This window comes from Opisthocomus hoazin, chromosome 1, assembly GCF_030867145.1.
Source record: "Opisthocomus hoazin isolate bOpiHoa1 chromosome 1, bOpiHoa1.hap1, whole genome shotgun sequence".
Lineage (NCBI taxonomy): Eukaryota > Metazoa > Chordata > Aves > Opisthocomiformes > Opisthocomidae > Opisthocomus > Opisthocomus hoazin.
This window is the reverse complement of record NC_134414.1, coordinates 105,683,779-105,701,555: the sequence shown is the minus strand read 5'-3', so window position 1 is coordinate 105,701,555 and position 17,777 is coordinate 105,683,779. Positions and strand designations below refer to the sequence as shown.

Sequence of the window (17,777 nt, the reverse complement as noted above, 5' to 3'; positions counted from 1 at the left end):
AACCCCCGGGCTGCACAAAAACGCCGGGTTTTGGCTGGCTTTCACCCTGAGCACGTTAAACCAAACACAGCCAAACAGAGGTGGGGGAGGATCAAATCTGTGCTGAAGCAAACAAACAAAAACGCTTTCTCCAAAGCCCGCCTGAAAGATTTAATATGACTGGGTTTTGGAGACCATCTATCATTTTCGTTTGGCATTAATATAAATCAAACAATCCCTTGATCCCGAGAAGGCACTGAGGAGACTCAGTCAAGCCTCCAGAAGGGATGTGCTCCTTAACTTGGAAAGTTGGCAGATGATTTAATTTTGTTAGCAAATTTGACAGTGCCATAGGAATTTTCCAAAATCAAAGAGCCCTTTCATAGGCTTCTCTACGCAATACTCAATCCAGTGTCTAAGAATAACATTCAGCCCTCATTAATTAATGGTATCAGTCCGAATAATGTCAGATTGCCTCAGAGACCTTGCTGGGATGGATGAATCACACCCGGCCGGCTCCAAGGCTCTCACTCTGACAAACTGCAGTGTGCGATGACGGGCTGCTTTGCCTGGAAAGCTCTCGCCCACAGAGCCCCGTCCGCTCCCAGCCCAGCCCCGTCCGAGGCGTGCGCTCAGCGCCGAGGGCAGACTGTGAGGTTAATGGGTGTCTGAGATAACGCTTGGCTCCCCAAGGCCCCGCAGGGCAGGGGCAGGCGGCCACGGACCCCTTCCTCCCCTCTCCCAGGCCAAGAGGGGATGCCGAAGCCAAACAGGGCAGCTGCCAGGCAGGGTGAGCTAGGGGGCCGTCAGCATCACGCCAGCGTGACTCCGCTGTGGGCAGCTCCACAGCTGGCCCATCCTCCACCAGCTCGGTTATCTCTGACGGCCACTCCGAGCTACTCCCCAGCTGTATCAGGAAGGAAAATACTACTTTTTCGCCCCAGTTAGGTGGTGCTGCACCTCCCTGTGCACTTTGGGCAACAGAAGCAAGAAGAAACTGCAGAGGTCCACTAACTTCTGAGATTCATAGCAGAGTCAAGATCACAGCCAACGGTGAAATGCCACACAGAAATCTACATCTGCAAGTCTGGCTTTTAGTGAAACTACAAACTGAGATTTCTCACAAGACCTACTCAGCTGATACTGTTCCAATATGGGAAAAGATAGACCAGCTGTCTCCATAAATTTAAAATTTTACTGAAGCCGTAATTACGTACGAAAACATCCAGACTGCTTCCAAAGTGCACTGTACTAATATTGATACAAAGTTGTCTTGTTTCTATTTGCAGCATAATCACAAATCCCCTCTTCCAAGTTTTCACGTATCCACATTCTGCTTTCTGCGGCAGCTGAAAGCAGTGGCTCCTTATCAGTCATGAATATGAGGTTCAGTAACATTTGCATATCACCATCTTTCTACATTAATGCTGCATTCCCGAGGCCTCATGAAAAATTCACAGGCAAGAACAACAACCGCATTGTTTAACACATTCAGATAAATGTTTATTCACAGATGCTCTCCCTTTCCCCTTGTGATGACCACGGCTGGTGAGGCATGTGCATCGTCTCCTATCACCGCACCCCAGCTTCCCATCGGACTCCCTGATCCTGCCACGTGTGGGCAAGACCAGCACCGGGCTGAGCTGAGCTCAACGTAAACACGAGCTCAGCAGAAATACACATGTGGCGTTCATTGCGGGATCCCGGTCACAGAGGCAAAGTGTCAGAGACACAAAGCTGGGACTTGTCTTTTTGTGCAGTGTTTGTTTATATGCTGTACACATTATGCCCAGTAACATGAAGCCATCAGCTTCAAGTTACAAATATACCACAAATGCCATAAGTACTTTATTTTTCTGCTGCTCCTGGGAAAGTAGATTTGGGATTTTTAGAAAATCTTATTTGATGCTGATGTACTCTGATAGCCACTACAAATATGTATGGTTTTATTATGCATGAGCACTGTTTTGATAGGGTGGCCAAAGCTCTCAAAGGGTCTGATGCTGAAGGGTGGGGCCTTGAGAAAGGCTCATCAGACTTCGGGACATCCTCCACAAACTATTTTCAGTTCAGTAGGACTGGTTTGAGAACAAGTTTAACATGCTGTTTAGTCCAAGGCATCGCAGTTCTATAAGCAATTGACAAGTTTCACACACATACACTTGTGTTTGGAAGAGGCACTGCCAAATAAGCCTGCAAAAAGCATTAAATCTAGAATTTGTTATTTTACTAAAGCATTCTGAAAAATTACACTAGTGGTTGCATTTGAAAAATCTGGTAACGCTAATTTCACCACTGAAATATGATTTCTTTTAAAAGCCTTTTCCTTCACGGTCCCTGCCATAGGATCCACCCCAACATCTGGATAACAGAATCCAGGCTGACAGACTAATGCACATGTGGAGGAGTGCGTCTGCTACTTTGCTGTTTCTCAGGACAGACACATTGTCTCCCTCTCCTTCTCCCTGTCCCCTGCTTTTCTTTTCCTTTTTTTTTTTTTCCCTTCCTTTAATAAGACTGCACATGTCTTCCAGCTTTCTGCTGCGAATGTGACCAGTATGCGATATTGCCTTGCATCGACACAGAACGTCTGGCTTAGGTGATACCAAGCGGTTACTGCCCTGGCTTTGAATGCTTGCTAGGTTATTAATCGGCACATCTGGCTCTCTCCCTAGGAGGGTGAGTTCTGCAGTGCCCCAGGAATTTCTTTCATACACCAGTTTTATTAGCTTTTCAAAAGAATACGGATTACCACTGGAAAGGAAGACTTAGGTCATTTGCAAGCATATTGGTCGCCAAACTGTTTACCATGTTTAAAAAGCAACAATAACTGAACCTCATTATTTGATTTTCAGAATTAATCTTTCCTCATTTTAGCACAATCCTATTGTTCTTGTATATGAAAGTTCTGTTTTATTGAAAAAAAGCTGGTGATTTGTGATAGACAGAATTAAAAAAACATTTCAGAAAGCCACAAAGATAACTTAGTTTAGAAATCAAGCTCTCAAAACATTAATTTCTAATCCAACTTTTCCTGCGGACCTCACTCCATCATCACAGGAAGGAAGAGAAAAGTGTTTCAGGCTTAATCAAAAGAAAGAAGCGCATGTGTGGCTCCAGAGAGCAAATTCATCTCCTTTGCCCACACGTGGAAGTCACACAGGACGTGAAGTTTGAACACAAGAGTTATATTACTATAATTTCCCATCTGGACATCGCTATTTCAGTAATGTCAGAGTGGCCTTTCCTGGCTTTGTTTATGTCACTTCCGAAGCGGTTTGAGACAACTGGGAAAACTACTTTTGTTTTCTTACTGAAAAAAGATCCACGCGGGGGAGTTATAGAGGTAGCTCCACAGGGCTTTCCTTCTACCTGCCTAGCAGAGTTCAACACTCCTGACCAAAGTTCCCCTGAAGCAAGCCTGGCAAAAAGCTGCCTGCCCACCTAGCGACCTGCCCGCTGACCTGCCTGCCTGCCTGGAACTCCACCTTCCCAGGAGGAACCTTCCTCTTACTGCATCACCTGCAACTGCCGAGCACACTTCAAGTGGAGCCAACAGTCTCCAAGCAGAGCTAAGCAAGTACAGAAAAAAACAGTTTGCTGGACTTGCTAATCAATCTCTTCTGAAGCCGTGTGAGGCCAGATTTTCGGAAGCTGTCGGCACTCACCAGCTTCCATCGTTCCAAGTGGGAGTTGTTTGGCACTCACAGCTTTCGAAGGGTCGGTGTTTCATGTAGGTGTCTAAATGGGAGCTCTGCTCTCCACTAACCTTTTGCAACCGCTTATGGCTAGACAGATCATCCAGAAATATCACACTGCAAAGAGCAACGCGTAAGCACTCACAGAAGGCGTATTTTAAAACTACGCATATATAGCCCATACTGCTCCAGCCAGGAAAAATGAAACAACATTCTGTGATTTCCCCAACCAAGGGGGACAGCCAGGCAAAAAGTTCACAGACGTCAGTAAATTTATGCAATGAAAACAAAAGCAAAACAAAAATTCCTAATTATGTAAAAGAAAACAGTGAATATTTTCAAGAATGTCACAATCTTACTTGGAGATTTCTGCCAAACAGAACAAGAAGTTAAGTCCATCAGATAAAATCCTGATTTCTTTAGATCAATATCAAAAAAAAAGGGGATGTCTAGTCAAAATGCTAAGCCATAAATTCTAGTAGCAAATAAATTACAGCCGACAGAACAACATAAAGAGCTTCTCACCTCCTCACGTCTGAATCTTCTGAAAAACCCACCTTGGCAGCATTAGACTTGGCATTAGTCAGTCAGCTTCAGTGTTAAAAATAACCACGACTCGTTTGGTCCACTAAAGTTCATGGAAATCCTTACAGGGTTTTTTGTTGCGCTTGCCTATCAATTGCATTGTCTTCTTAAGGCTTCCTGTCCTGCAAACAGAGGCACTAGCACAGAGATTCAACTGAGATTGTTTTCCCCCTCTTCTGCTGCTTTTATTTAACACAAAAAAAAAAAAAAAAGGAGAGAGAACTGGTAGAAGTTCCTTACAGGAGTTGGAAGAGGACATCTGCAGGCAATTTAACATGAGGGTTTGTTTCTGTGTCAGCTGGCAACTCCTGGATAACTCTGTCATGTAACTTATATGGTAAAACATGATGTAGGACAACCAGTGAGATGGGTAAATACGGCAGCACATCAGTTTTATTTGATTAAGATTTATACTTTTTCAAAGGCAGCAGCCCTGCCATAAACTATGAAAACAAACGCAACCCTGCAGCCGAGAGAACATCCCACCCTGCTGCACCCCAACAGCACTGATCTTCATCAAACCCACCCTCCGCTGCAGCCCATGACAGTCTCCCCCTTTCTTCCAACGCAATTTGAAGAGCAACAGAAAACCGTTTTTTTTTCAGATGAGGACGGGAATTTCTCCATTCCTTTCACGGGGAGTCATCCCCCCCGTCGCAGCCCTCTTGGTTCAGTAAGGACCCAGCTTATCATCCTTTGCCAGAGTCTACAGCAGAATGTGGGAGGGCTCATCCAAGCACGAGGCCCAGCCTGAAATTTGGGCTTCGGTTCACCGCTTCCTGCCGATTTTGAAAGGCTGGTCAGGAACGTAGGCTGGTATCTAAAGAGATTTCTGGAGATAACCCAGCTCACAGAGTTCCCCCACTCCATGTGTTTAACTTCCTCCCAATTAGAGGAATCTGGTCAAGTGAGGAAGTGAGGAATGCTCATCCATCCTGGTTCCACTTCTGTTCTTGCATCAGATCTTACGCATTTTGACATCTACAGCCATGCATTTGAACTGAGGCACTGATGAGATTCAATTGTTAAAATTGCCTTCCTCCTCCTTCCTCTTTGTATGCATACTTTTGTTGGAATTATTAGCAATTTAAAAATCACTCTTTCACTAAATGTTTAACGATATAATTGCTTCTGTTGCCTAAATTTGTTTAGTTTGTGCTTTATTAGCATGTAATAACTGAAAGTATATTTTCTGGTGTCTGAGTTAACAATGTCTCTGCGATGGCTCACGCACCGTTAGCTGACTGGCTGCAGTTCTGGGACAACTCGGAGAGAATTGGAAAGATTTTCTGAAGCTGTAACTAAGGAGTAGGTGGCTACCTTTGGTTTCTCTAATTGAATGAATTTGAATTCTCAGCTGGCCTCCACTTCAAGTTTTGAATTTTTTTTTTGTTCATCCTGAGTTCATTTTGAGGGCCTCTTAGTGTAAATGCTGGGCAGGGAAGCTCTGCTGTCCCAGACCTGGACACGTGTGCCAGCTGGGTCCGTGCTGCACAGCACGCTGTGCTCTGCAGCCCTGGTCCCCAGATCTCTGGGGAGGGGCCCTACAGGAGGGTCGTACGGGTTCCTACCTGCACAGGTTCCTTCACGAGGAAGCTTAGAGGCTGGCGTAGCCTGTCTCCTGCTGACAAGGCAGCAAGGACTGGGACCCAGGTGTCTCCAGACATCCCCTGTGGTCCTGCTGTGCGAACCTCCACCCTGCCCTGATGTCCAGACTCAGGTTTGGGACACAGCCGCTCCTGCGCAGCCTGCCATCTACTCCCTGCTTTCCAAAGGATTACTACACTTGTTTAAAATGTCACCTTGATGTGATTATATTGCTTCTGGATTGGAGCTGGCTTGTTTGGAAAAGGCTCGGGAGCATGCCGAGTTCTGTGTTACAGATTGAGGATAAGCCATGTCAGACGGGATTCAGTCCATCTAACAAAGAGCCACCTACAACTGCCCTTGTGCTTAAGGTAACTCCTCCAGAGCCTCCATGTAAACAGACACAGGCGCTTCCCAAGGACAATTCACCCCTTCTAATTTAGGTTTCTCCCCATTCTCTGAAGAGAAGGGACCCAGCAGCTGCATAAACTAAATACCAGCCAAAAGCAGCTGAAGTTAGGTGAGCGTCTTGTCCAGCACATCCTCCCTGATCATTTGCCATTTTAAAGTTATCCCATCTTACTCTGTTCTTCCTCCCCGGAGGGCACGAAGCGAGCGTTAGTGTTCACAACGCCAGGCCCTGTGACAGAGCAGAAAACACAAACACGTAGAGGTAAAAGAGGTTACATGTTTGGGATCAAAGCTCCCTCTCCTATTCCCAGCTGTTCCCTTAGGGCCAGTGGCAACAACATTTGGTGCGTGTTCATATTTCTGACGCAGTGAGATTACCACTGATTTCAGCCAAAGTACTGCAATACGTTTCTTCTGACACCTATGTGCAAAGTGCAGGCAGTGCTCGGCCCGAGGGCTGGCCGTGCTGGACACAGGATTTCTCACGTTTGCAAGATTCCTCCCACGTTATTCACTGCCCTGACATCTGCCAGGTTTCTGGATTCGTGGAAAATCTCTGTATCTGACCAAAGCAGTATGGACAAATAATTACGTCAGCTCATCCTGGAAAACTCACAGCACACCGCAGATTTATCTACCTCCTTCTGAGAGCTACTTTGCGAAATTTGAAATAGTGGGTTACAATGTCCTACCAAACTTTTGCTGCGCTGCAAGGAGGTGATAATGACTGCCAGCAAGTTTATCTTTGATCCAAGGTAATCACAGACAATATGAAATATTTAATGCATATGCCAAACACTTTTCAGGCCTCAGCAGCAGAAGAAACTGATGCCTTCCATGTCACAAAAAACCCCACTGGAAGCAACAGAAGTACTGGCCTAGGCATGTAAAACAGCAAAACTCACCACAGTAGTTGGGTTCAACCATGTCATACGTCTGGAGGGTAACGTTTGGGTTTTGCAGGTTATTAGGCAGCAAAAAGCTGTATTGCTGAGCAGGACCCGGTAGTGAAGGGAGCACCCTGTAGAGCCTGCTGGGTACAGGGCTCACTAGCAAGACAGACGTGGGAATTTAGGGGGACAGCAGTGGTCCTGCCATCCTTTCTGTCCTTCTAGGGCAAAAAGGTCAAGATCCACATTTTAGGTAAAAAAAAAACAAAACTGCACCAAGAATACACCTTTGGTGTAGAATCAGTTTCTGTTTCGAATGAAACATGCCTGGAAATACCCAAATACTGGCTACTGGCTTGAGCCAAAGAAGAAATACTTCTCACAGCAAGAATCTGAACTGGCTTGGGAAAGAACACTGAGAGTCTCAAAATATCCAACAGAATAATGGGCAAAGGCTTATGGCAAACAATAAAACAGCAAGTTGGTGGAAGGTATCTAATCAAACGCCCATAACTGTTTATGAGGTAATGTCTGTATTAATAATCTAAAAACGGGGATTAAGCAGCACATCAGCAAAAGATATTACATCCTAAGTCAACTTTGGGACACTAAAAGGACTGCTGAAATAGTCCAAAAGAGTCTTGAGGAGATTAGAACACGGGTAGGAAATAATGAAGCAAGATTTAAGGAGGATGGTTTTCAGTACGAGTGTGCAATACAAGATACAAATGAAGGGTGGAGGGGAAGAGAGAGAGAGGACAGAGAATGAGAGAGAGAAGTGATTAATTTTTAGCATCGTCTGCAGTGGAAACGCTTCACCAAGCTCAAGGGAAGCATCTCACCCTGTCTGTAGGCTGCAGGAGCAACAGCTCCTCAGAGTATGCCTTCCACCTCTAGGAGGTGTTACCAGAAGAATAACAATGTGGTGATTCGTGACCAAGCAACAAGTATAGCTGACAGCAGGGCTGGATGCAGCTGCAGTGATGATGTGGAGGAAGGCTGCCTGGCCCCCATCACCTGAAACAGGCTGTGACCAGAACTAATGTGGACAGGCTGTGGGATGCTTGGCAACCTCCTGTGAGCTCTGCCTATTAATCTTCCCCTTTATGAAGGTGAGGAGGACCAAAAGCAGCGTGAAATTAAAGGAGTTTGGATCTGCAGAGAGCAGATACACAAAGACTGGTCAAAGAGGGAAGCAGGGTGTCTGCATATGAGGAAACGCTTCATGATAATAAGTCATGGGGAATAATCGCTCAAGAAAGGTTAAAGATGACCCATTGCTTGGGATATTTGTGGCCAGATCAAGGTGAAATGGAAATCCAATGTACATTAAACAGTAATCTCTGACTCACTGGGAGATAATCTCTGTACATCTTCAGCATTTGCACTGTATATTTGTGTGGGGATAGTCCTGGGCAGGTGATTTCTGTAACCACTTGTCGAGGAACGTGGAGACTGTCCTCTCAGAGTTCCAAGGCTGCTCATGCACCGTGCTGGTGAAGCTCCCCGAGGCAGATTATCTTGCATTCCTTCCCTTCAGTGCCTTCACTGCAGCCAGACACAAAAGGCACTGCCCTGAAGGCATGAAGCACAGCACTGACCATGGGCTAGTGGAGCTGCTGGCCCCGTTTGGTGGGATGGCCAGGACACGAGGAAAAACACCTACTTTGGCAGTGCGCTGGAGAGAGGTTTACAGGCAGCAAAACAAGCCTGAGATTCAGGAGCCCTCAGTCTCACCCCAGGCTCTAGAGCAGAGGAAGAGGAAGGGGAGTAATCTTCTTTCCCAGTTTCCCCAAAGCTTAAGCCTTTTTGTCCCTGTCTTGTCTGTCCTTCTCCACTTCTTAACTTCTCCCCATCCTCAGCTTTCCACCCTGGCTCTAGCTTCCAGGACCATCCATTTTATGATTTCTACCCATCGGCAGTAGAAATGTCCAGACTTCTAACCGTCTGGCAGACTGCAGAAATGAGATTTGACCACATCTGACTCCACATAACAAAGGGTTAGTGTAAAGCACATATATCAGCCAGAGCATTGCAAATGCATTTGATACTCCTCAGTTTGCTCTTTCCTGCTTATGAAAAAGATAATTTTTGTTTAAAAATGGTCTCACTTAAGGAATTATCCGTGCCATTAGTCCCCAGAACAATAGAGATTAAAGTCTCTAGACCATCCTCTATCAAAATAACATACTTTTCTTTGAACATGTCATTAACACTGTTTTCCATCTGGCTGTTGGCAGCAATCTTGGATTTGTTCCGAATTGCTGAAAGTTCATCAATTATAGTACACAGAAGCCATTATCTCTCTTTTCCTTTAGCAAGGAGGTATTTGCTTAGGCAGAGAGAAGGAGGTAAAGTTCAAGAGGAAAAAAAAAAGGAAAAAAAGAATTTACTCATGTAAACTCTATGGCAATCATTTGGTTACAATCCAAAATTCAAAACTTCTCAGAAGTAAATCACAATTTCTGCACATAAGGAGATTCTAGCATCCAAATACAGTAGTGATTCTGGCATTAATTGCAGGTAACTGATGCGTGCTGACAGAGGCTGGAAGTAACGCACCAGATTATAAGCCTGGCACTTTGGGGGCTCAGTGAACGAGTGCTGGTGCAGAGGAGTGTGACTCACATTCACAATAAACTCAGTTCCTTTATTTTATTGGAACCTAGATGAAGCTATGGCTATCATTCAAGCAAGATTTAGCAACTGTGATCCAGCTAGCATAATTAGTAAGAAGCATCATGAAATTGAAATGCTGGTGTGACCCTGTCAGTACAAAAGCAGGGGAAGAGCTTCTAAAGTTTTGCCAGAATAACGAATGAAGTACACAGCAAGGGGTAAGCAAAGGGGATGGGACTTACAGTTACTCAGCAATGGCAGCTTTGGGGACTGCTGACAGTGATGCTTCTTCACATCTGTCACCGAGGGACATTTGTAACGCACGAGACAAGAGCCTGCACGCAGCAGCTAGTCCAGAGCAGCTGTCAGGGAGCAAGTTTGCAGACCAGATAACCCGCAGTAGCTTGTTCACCCCTGTGCACTGGGGCTGAAGGCACCATCTCGCAGCCAGAGGCCATCGCAGGCAATACGTCCACGGGGTCATCACCCATTCGTACCTGTGGGAGGCTTGGCTCGTTAGCTAACAACTACCAGGAGCAGTTATTCCGTATTTTCTGGAGGGGATGGGAGTATGTTATCAAATTGACTCCAGTGGTGACATACTGCGATACAGTAGTATTACACACTCCATATGGATCGCCTACTAAACTATGCTGCAATGTGTCTGCCATTAGCTTACTTCACATGTGACTTTGGGCAAAGTTCTTTGTATCTTTGGCTCAGATTTCCATGCTCTCAGTCTCAGTTGAGCTGCCCAAATACAATTTTATAAGCAATGAAAGAAGTGCTTTAGCAATGCAAAGAATCCACAAAAACTAGGCTCTTAGATCAGTCAAGACCCAAAAAAAAGGTGGGAGGAAAAGCCTGGCTTTATCCTCTTTATCCTGGAGGATAATAGTAGTTCTATCCTCCTTCCACTCTTGTTCCCCTTGCCCATTCAGGCAGAGACTGTATTGTGCATACAGAACTCCCAGCATAATGAAGTCTTGGATCCTATTTAGAGACTCTACAATTCCAGGAAAAATAACAGATTATATCAGACCCAGAATATGCTCCTTAATAAATAATACCAGTTAAAAAAATCAGATTTAACCATAACACAACAGATTAGGTACATCCAGCAGCATCTTTATACTGCCATAATTTGAAATCCAGCATATTTTTTGGCCCACAAAGGAGCTCCGGGATCAGGTTTTGTAATGTTTCCAATGACAATATGGGATGCTGTGCATGGGAATGTTCATGTGCCACCTAATTCATAGCCTAGGCACATAAATGCTAAATTCAGGAGTAATTTTCAGAAACAGCTATAGAGTAATTCTTCTATTTCTTCTGAGAAACCAGCTTTTCCTTCATTGTAAGATTAGGTACAGCTTTCAGATTTGGTAACCTCAACTTGATAGATTCAGAGGTAACAGCCTCTAGTTACATCCATGGAAAAAAATGAGGTTGTACGGACACAGACCGGCTGAAATTGGCTCAAAGTATTTGAAGTCCTTTGAGAATTTTTATAAAAAAATGTCCTCTTTGATTCAGATATCTGGGATGTAAAGTGCCCCCATTTTTCAACTTCTACAAGGCAAAAGGTGGCTGTGAAATCCACAAGCACCTCTGTTCAGTTGCTGCTATTCACCTGTCTTTTCAGTCATCCCAGATCTCAAAATCATCACCAAGGAACAGAAAAATGAAACCACCTAAATATACACGGACCAAATCTTCCACTGGCATAAATCAATCTTGATTAAATGAAAACTATCCCCATTCAACCCGGGTTAGAATTCATTCCTGATAAATGCAGTAATTTCTTTACCTACAAGACATACCCTGGACTCTTCCTCTCTCAGTGAGGGCCAAAGGAACAGGAGTAACTAATTTTTTCCTGAGAATCATTCCACAAAATCCCCTTGCAGTGATGGTACAAGCTAACTAAAGAAGCATGCGACCTTTGCAAATGAGACTGCTGAAAGCAGAATTCAACCCTTAAAAAAAGAAAGTTGTATTGAACAGTCAGTATTCACAAAGCACACATCACTGAAAATGAAACATGCAAATCTCGGGTAGCACTTGCACAATGTTTCTGTGACTACTGTTACAAGAATTGGAGTTTAATGAATAACAGAACAACAAAAAAAATCACATTAAAACATGTGTGTAAATGACAGCTAGTCTTGCTCATACAAAGCGACAACCTAGTCACTGATTTCTTGAAAAAATCTCTAACCTTTCCTTTGAGTTTGACGAGACAGAACTCTTCTAAAGTTGTTTAATACCAGTCTAAGCAACTAGATCCTTATGTACCTCCGAAACGACAAATTATGTGAAGTAAAATAGTTCAGACTGACAAACAAAGGCTCAGCTTCCTGGTGAAAATAGTATTCAGCACGTTCATGCAACACCTAGTTTGGAAAGACAGCAAAAATGGTGCATTTTCTAGAAGTAACCCTTAGCGTACACAGAATAAGTGATCCACTTTTGCTGTGTTGGAAAACTTTGAGTGGTGACAAACCGACCTTAATCGCCTGACACCATAGACAAAAACCTTTCTTCATATTATGCTTAACATCAAAAATTTTATAGCTCCCAATTAAAATGACAACTCCTTTCAGTGTCATGGGCTGGGTGAGAGGTGAGGACAGGGCTGATTGCAGACTCCTGTCTACAAATCCCTCTCCAGTGTGCAGACTCATTAGAGAAAATCTATTCTGGAAGAGTGAGGGAATACACAAACCTCAGTGTAAACGTGAGCACCTTGTACCAAGCCCCTTCAACTACCAAAAACTGCCAAATGACTGGCCAAAAATAATTTCTTCATTCTAATTAGGCATACTGGATAGGAAGAAATAATTTTTTTGCTTTAAATAGAATAAACACTTATTTTCTTAACAGTATGCCACTAATCTAAACTAATGGTACAATTTTAAGCCTTTAGCAATAGCAAACCTTATTAAACCAGGGTGCTGATCCCACAAACCACTGGGCACACACTCGACTTTATCGATGTACGCAGCCTTACTTATTTCAGCCCGCTCGCAGGCACTAAACCTGTGTGGAACTGCTCGAATATAGATGTCAAAATTCCCCATATTCTACTGATCTGGAACTAGAACACTGAACATGTACATTCTTGTCCACAGTGAATTTTTCTTTCCTTTATGCTTGGGAAAAAACACGAGCCTGCAACTCAGGTGAAACTAGGCACCAGGGAGCAACAGGAACACAGGTTCACCGTATCAATTATGGATGCTTCATTCAAGCTGAAACATGTAAAGCTTAATCTTTAGTAGCTATGGAATGAAGCTGCTGAAACAAAATGAGGACACACACATTAAGCCTTTCAAAACATTCCCAAAATTGGACAGGATCTGCCTGGGCGCTGGAATCCAGCTCTTTTAATTTCTCATTTAGGAATGGAGCACAAGAGCTGGGAGACTGGTTACATATTCTCTTGGTAGTGGGAAAGGCAGATTCTAAAATAGCACACATAAAAACTCACATAATGCAAATGAAATCACCCTTTCTGCAAAAAAATATGTCTCTGAATATTCATATTGCCATATTCATTTATCTTTCACCTTAATTTTCAGCACATGCTCAGGCAGAAAACTTCAATCTTAAAATCTTTCAAACCTTAATAATTCAGACACTTCGTAGAAAGTGATCTTCAAAGTTACAGCTCTAAATGTGCATGAATGAGGCTGTGTCCGCTCGTTCAAGAAAATAAAAGCAACAATACTCCCTGGAAGTGTTCAAGGCCAGGTTGGATGGAGCCCTGAGCAACCTGGTCTAATGGAAGATGTCCCTGCTCATGGCAGGGGGGTTGGAACTAGATGACCTTTAGGTCCCCTCCAACCCAAACCATGCTATGATTCTATGATTCTAATACCATGTCACCTGACAGAGTACAGTTAACTAAACAAAACCATATTAAGGATGACAGTAATGAACCAAATTTGTCCCTTCTACCTCACCACAGCCATGAGAGGTAGAAAAGACCATCACACCAAACAGTTTTTCCAATGTCCCAGGTGCCATACTTCCTCGTGGCTTATTTTTAAGAATGTAGTTACATCCACTTTTAAAGTCTAAGTGAACAGAGCATCCCTGGCAGCTTTCTGAAGAATGTCTTTAGAATAAAGCAGACCCTAATGACACAAACAGAAATGTCAATGATTTGATGTCTAGTTGGCTAGCTTTACTATCCTAAACAGTATTAAAGTAATTGCCTTTCTTGCACCCTTTTTTCATTGTAACAGCAACTTCTGCACACTGTTCTGCTGACAACAGATTCCTACAGGTTCCCCTGAACACACCACTATTATAGAGATTCTTCTGCAGCTCTCTTTTACTTGCTCTAAAAAGATGCACACATACCCAGCCTTGCCCTCTCAGACTCTAACTCCCATGGTTAAAAAAAATACCTACTTCAGACAGCAGTTTTGGCAGAAAGCATGAAACTGAGTTCTTCATAATGTTATTATTTCTGGCGCTGTGGACACTTCAACAGCATGAAGATGTACAAAATCCCCTTAAAATTTTTGAAGTCTTACTGGTTGAAATCCAGGTGACGAGACACATCAAGGTGAGACTGCATACGGTGGGGGTGTTTTTCTGCTCTTTTCATAAAAACAACTGAGGACCAGAAGACTGTGAAAGTGCTGGGTTTTGGCAAACTTAGAGAGAGGGAAGGGATGAGCTCTCACACTACTGCCAGTTGTTCTAGTATTCAAACACAATCCAAAAATGCTGTAGGGAGCTATATAGAGACCTTCTTTCATTCACTGCCTTTTAACGGGAAAAGTGAGTAGTTTAAAATAATATTTCATTTTTATTTAGCTAAAAATAAGTTTAAAAATGAAGCTTTTCTACAGAGAGCTGCTGACTGGTAGATAGCAGTTGACTGAGAAGAAAGTTAAAAGAAGTTAACTTCAAGGAAAGACAGTGAGGCGATCAGAAAGGATAAAAAAAAATTTTCACTTACAGCCTGCTTAGCATGGCTGATCTATTTCTTTGATTAAAGCAATCTTATTACACCAGCAATATTTTCAGACAGCAAAATCCATGTGAATGATAAGCACGCAGTTTCATTGTATTGCTCGTATATAAGGATCGGCTGGCTTTTCCCACCAGCGACACTGCTATATGCATGTCTTTTTATCTTGCAAAAAAAGAACTACTGTTCTCTAGAAGCAGTCAGGAAACCATTTTCAAACTAAAGCTCTAGATGATGAAACAGTGAGGTGGAAACAGAGTATTCCCCAAACCAGTCACTTTGTGAGGCTCAGATACTGTTGTTTATGTGCAATATCCCAAAAATGTCTTGACCTCAGCAACACATAATCAGCTGCGCCTGCTAAGTCTAACAGGTTCCTAGTCTTCAGTGAGGAAGGATAAGAAAAACGTGGTAACAATAGTAATAATAATAGTAACAATAAAGTAAAAACAGTACAACACCTTTTGAAATGTGGCAAAACAATGCCATTTTTAATGCAACAGCACAGCCCAATGTCTCCAGTCCCATGACTTACATCAAACTATGCACTGAATCTTTTCAAGGGGATGTTTGTTTGGCTTTGAATTTTTGCGCTATGCTCGTTTTCCTTCTCCAGTTGAACTTAATGTTTGCCACTGGCTTTCAGCGAGCAGAACTGGGGACAGAAGAATTCAGTATTTTTCAAGTAGCTGTATTTTATTAAGCATGGCAAATATTAAGAGAAGATCAAGGGGTTTTAATCTTAGAAAAAGTTATCCTCAAAATATCCACATACTTCAGAGCACATCAGTACAGGTGTCAGCAACAAAGACTGCAGGACTGACTCAGAGAATAGCACATAAATATCGAGCCAGTGTTGTGCAGTAGCACAATTTATAAACATGCAAGAAAACCAGCAGTATGTATACAAAGTCTTTAATTGTATCACTCTCAAAACATTCGAGGACTCACAATAAACAGGAAACTAACCTTGATGTGAGCTGCTGGATCTGGGACAGTCTGAATCATGTCCTTTAACAGGCCAACGTGTTTACCAGGAGCTCAGATCCCAAGGCAGCTGCATAACCAAAGAAACAAAAGTCATATGATTATATTTTAAAAGTTTATTTTCAAAAGAAATCTCTTTTCTTTTTACAGACCAATAAACATCTCTCCTTCCTCAGACCTCCTGAGAACCAGTACTGCTGAAGTACTAAGACACTTCTGTTTCCATACAGTCTGTTAGGATACATTTCATACAGGAGAAAACAGTTGGCCCTGAAATTCTTATGGAAAATTGGTCTTTTTTTTTGTGTAATGGACAATTTTCCAGCAACAAGAACTCTGGGACATGCTCTGCCCTGCACAGCCCCATTATTCACCCAAGGTATCAGGGATTAGCACAATCCCTTTTTCCCAGTTTAGAAACATACAGCAGGATTGGGACAGATCTGGAGCTGATAAAAATAAGTATAATTTCACTGAAGTTGTGCCCATTTACAATAGCTGCAAATCTGGTCCAGCCACTCAATTAACAGCACTTCAAAGCACGTATCTTCTGGGATCCCTTATCCATGTCCGGCAATAAAGCACAGAGGTTTGGGGCAGGCATGGTGCATCTGTCTGCATGTGCAGTGGATGGGGGACCATTACAACAATTAAAAATAATAACAGTACATAATGTAAATAATGTAGAGTATTGTTCAGTAACTAGAACATCAAATAACTGGTAATAAATGGGATTGATATGGCAGAAAATGTGGAAAAATGTAAGAACGTGAACGTCATTTAAAGTAATCCGGCTTTTTCTCCATTCTCCCTAAAAGCCTGGAAATTCCCATCTCTCATGCAAGAGGTTTCCTTCTGCCCATGACCTTGAACTTCTTTCATCTTTTAAAGCAGCAAGACACTATCAGAAAAAAATAAACTTCTTCCCCAGCATTGGCTTTTTTTATATTGTTATCTGTTCTCACATCTACACTAACTTGCAGATCAAATTGCAGATAGCTTTTACGTATTCACTCAGGAGAAATGCTGACAGACCAACTTAAGGCTGAGTTGCAGCTTGCCTCAGAAGCAATCCTCATCATGTAAGGGAGCCACTTACAAACTATGGTACTACACAGTGCAAATAAAGGTATCACCATTTAAATCTTGGTACATTTCCCTCTTACTACTTAAAGCAGCCAGCTTTGTCCCCCTTCAAATCCATGAAAACTAAGTACTTAATTCGATGGCCTATTAGAGAAATCCCAATATAACCCAAATTCCCACTTACATTGACCTTTTGCACACTTTCCTCAGCTATCTGTGGATGATCAAATCAGATACCGATGTCACGGTCTTAGGTGAACATTTTTCTTTCCACAGAACTTAAGTATCTTCAAAAGCAATAGACACTTGTTTTGGTAAAAGCAAACTTTCAATAGCAATGTTGTCCAGATTTAAGTCATACAGAAACACTAAGAGTACTGACAGGCCTTTCAGTTCCCTTCCTCCCTTCCCTAGTAAATCCACACCTGCCATGTTATTCATTGGATTTATGGGATTCGTATTTTAAGCTTTTGAAACATCACACACAGAATCTGGAAACTACTAAATTTCATTTAAACTGAACAGAAAAATATTTTGAACCCAGTGTTAAATCATGTTTTCACAGTCTGCATACTTTCATCGCTGTGTTGCCGTAACAGTACCTTACCCCCAGCAAAGAAGCCTACCCAGGAAAGAGGGGACTTGTGCCGCATCAGTGCTTATTCCTGTCTCTCTAACATCTTTGCTCAGCGTCCTAGTATGCCCTGTGTGTCTCCTCCGGACCCACATATTTTGCTTCGTTAACCCAGGTTTCAGAAGAGAGGTGGGTTTAGATACAATTTGGGAAGCAACTTCCAACACCACCTAGACAAAGAGAAGGGGCTCCGACGCTCCTTATAGATCTGGGTACCTCCGCCCTTCTTAGTCCCCCAGAAATGCCACTTGTCCCCTGCCCTGGGGCCCGTCCCCTGCCCAGGACCAACTGCGTGCCATCTGGCACTGTGC

The 17,777-nt window shown here is 43.1% G+C and overlaps 1 protein-coding gene across 2 annotated transcripts in view; it reads right to left on the bottom strand.

The window, feature by feature from the left end:
• The window catches only part of ERG (ETS transcription factor ERG), a 146,340-nt gene that overhangs the window by 93,947 nt on the left and 34,616 nt on the right, over positions 1–17,777 (bottom strand). For both annotated transcript variants that reach the window (XM_075431955.1, XM_075431969.1), the window contains exon 2: positions 15,729–15,816. In XM_075431955.1, coding sequence (XP_075288070.1) covers positions 15,729–15,767 — 39 coding nt within the window. In that variant the 5' untranslated portion in view covers positions 15,768–15,816. The remainder of the gene's footprint in view (positions 1–15,728; positions 15,817–17,777) is intronic.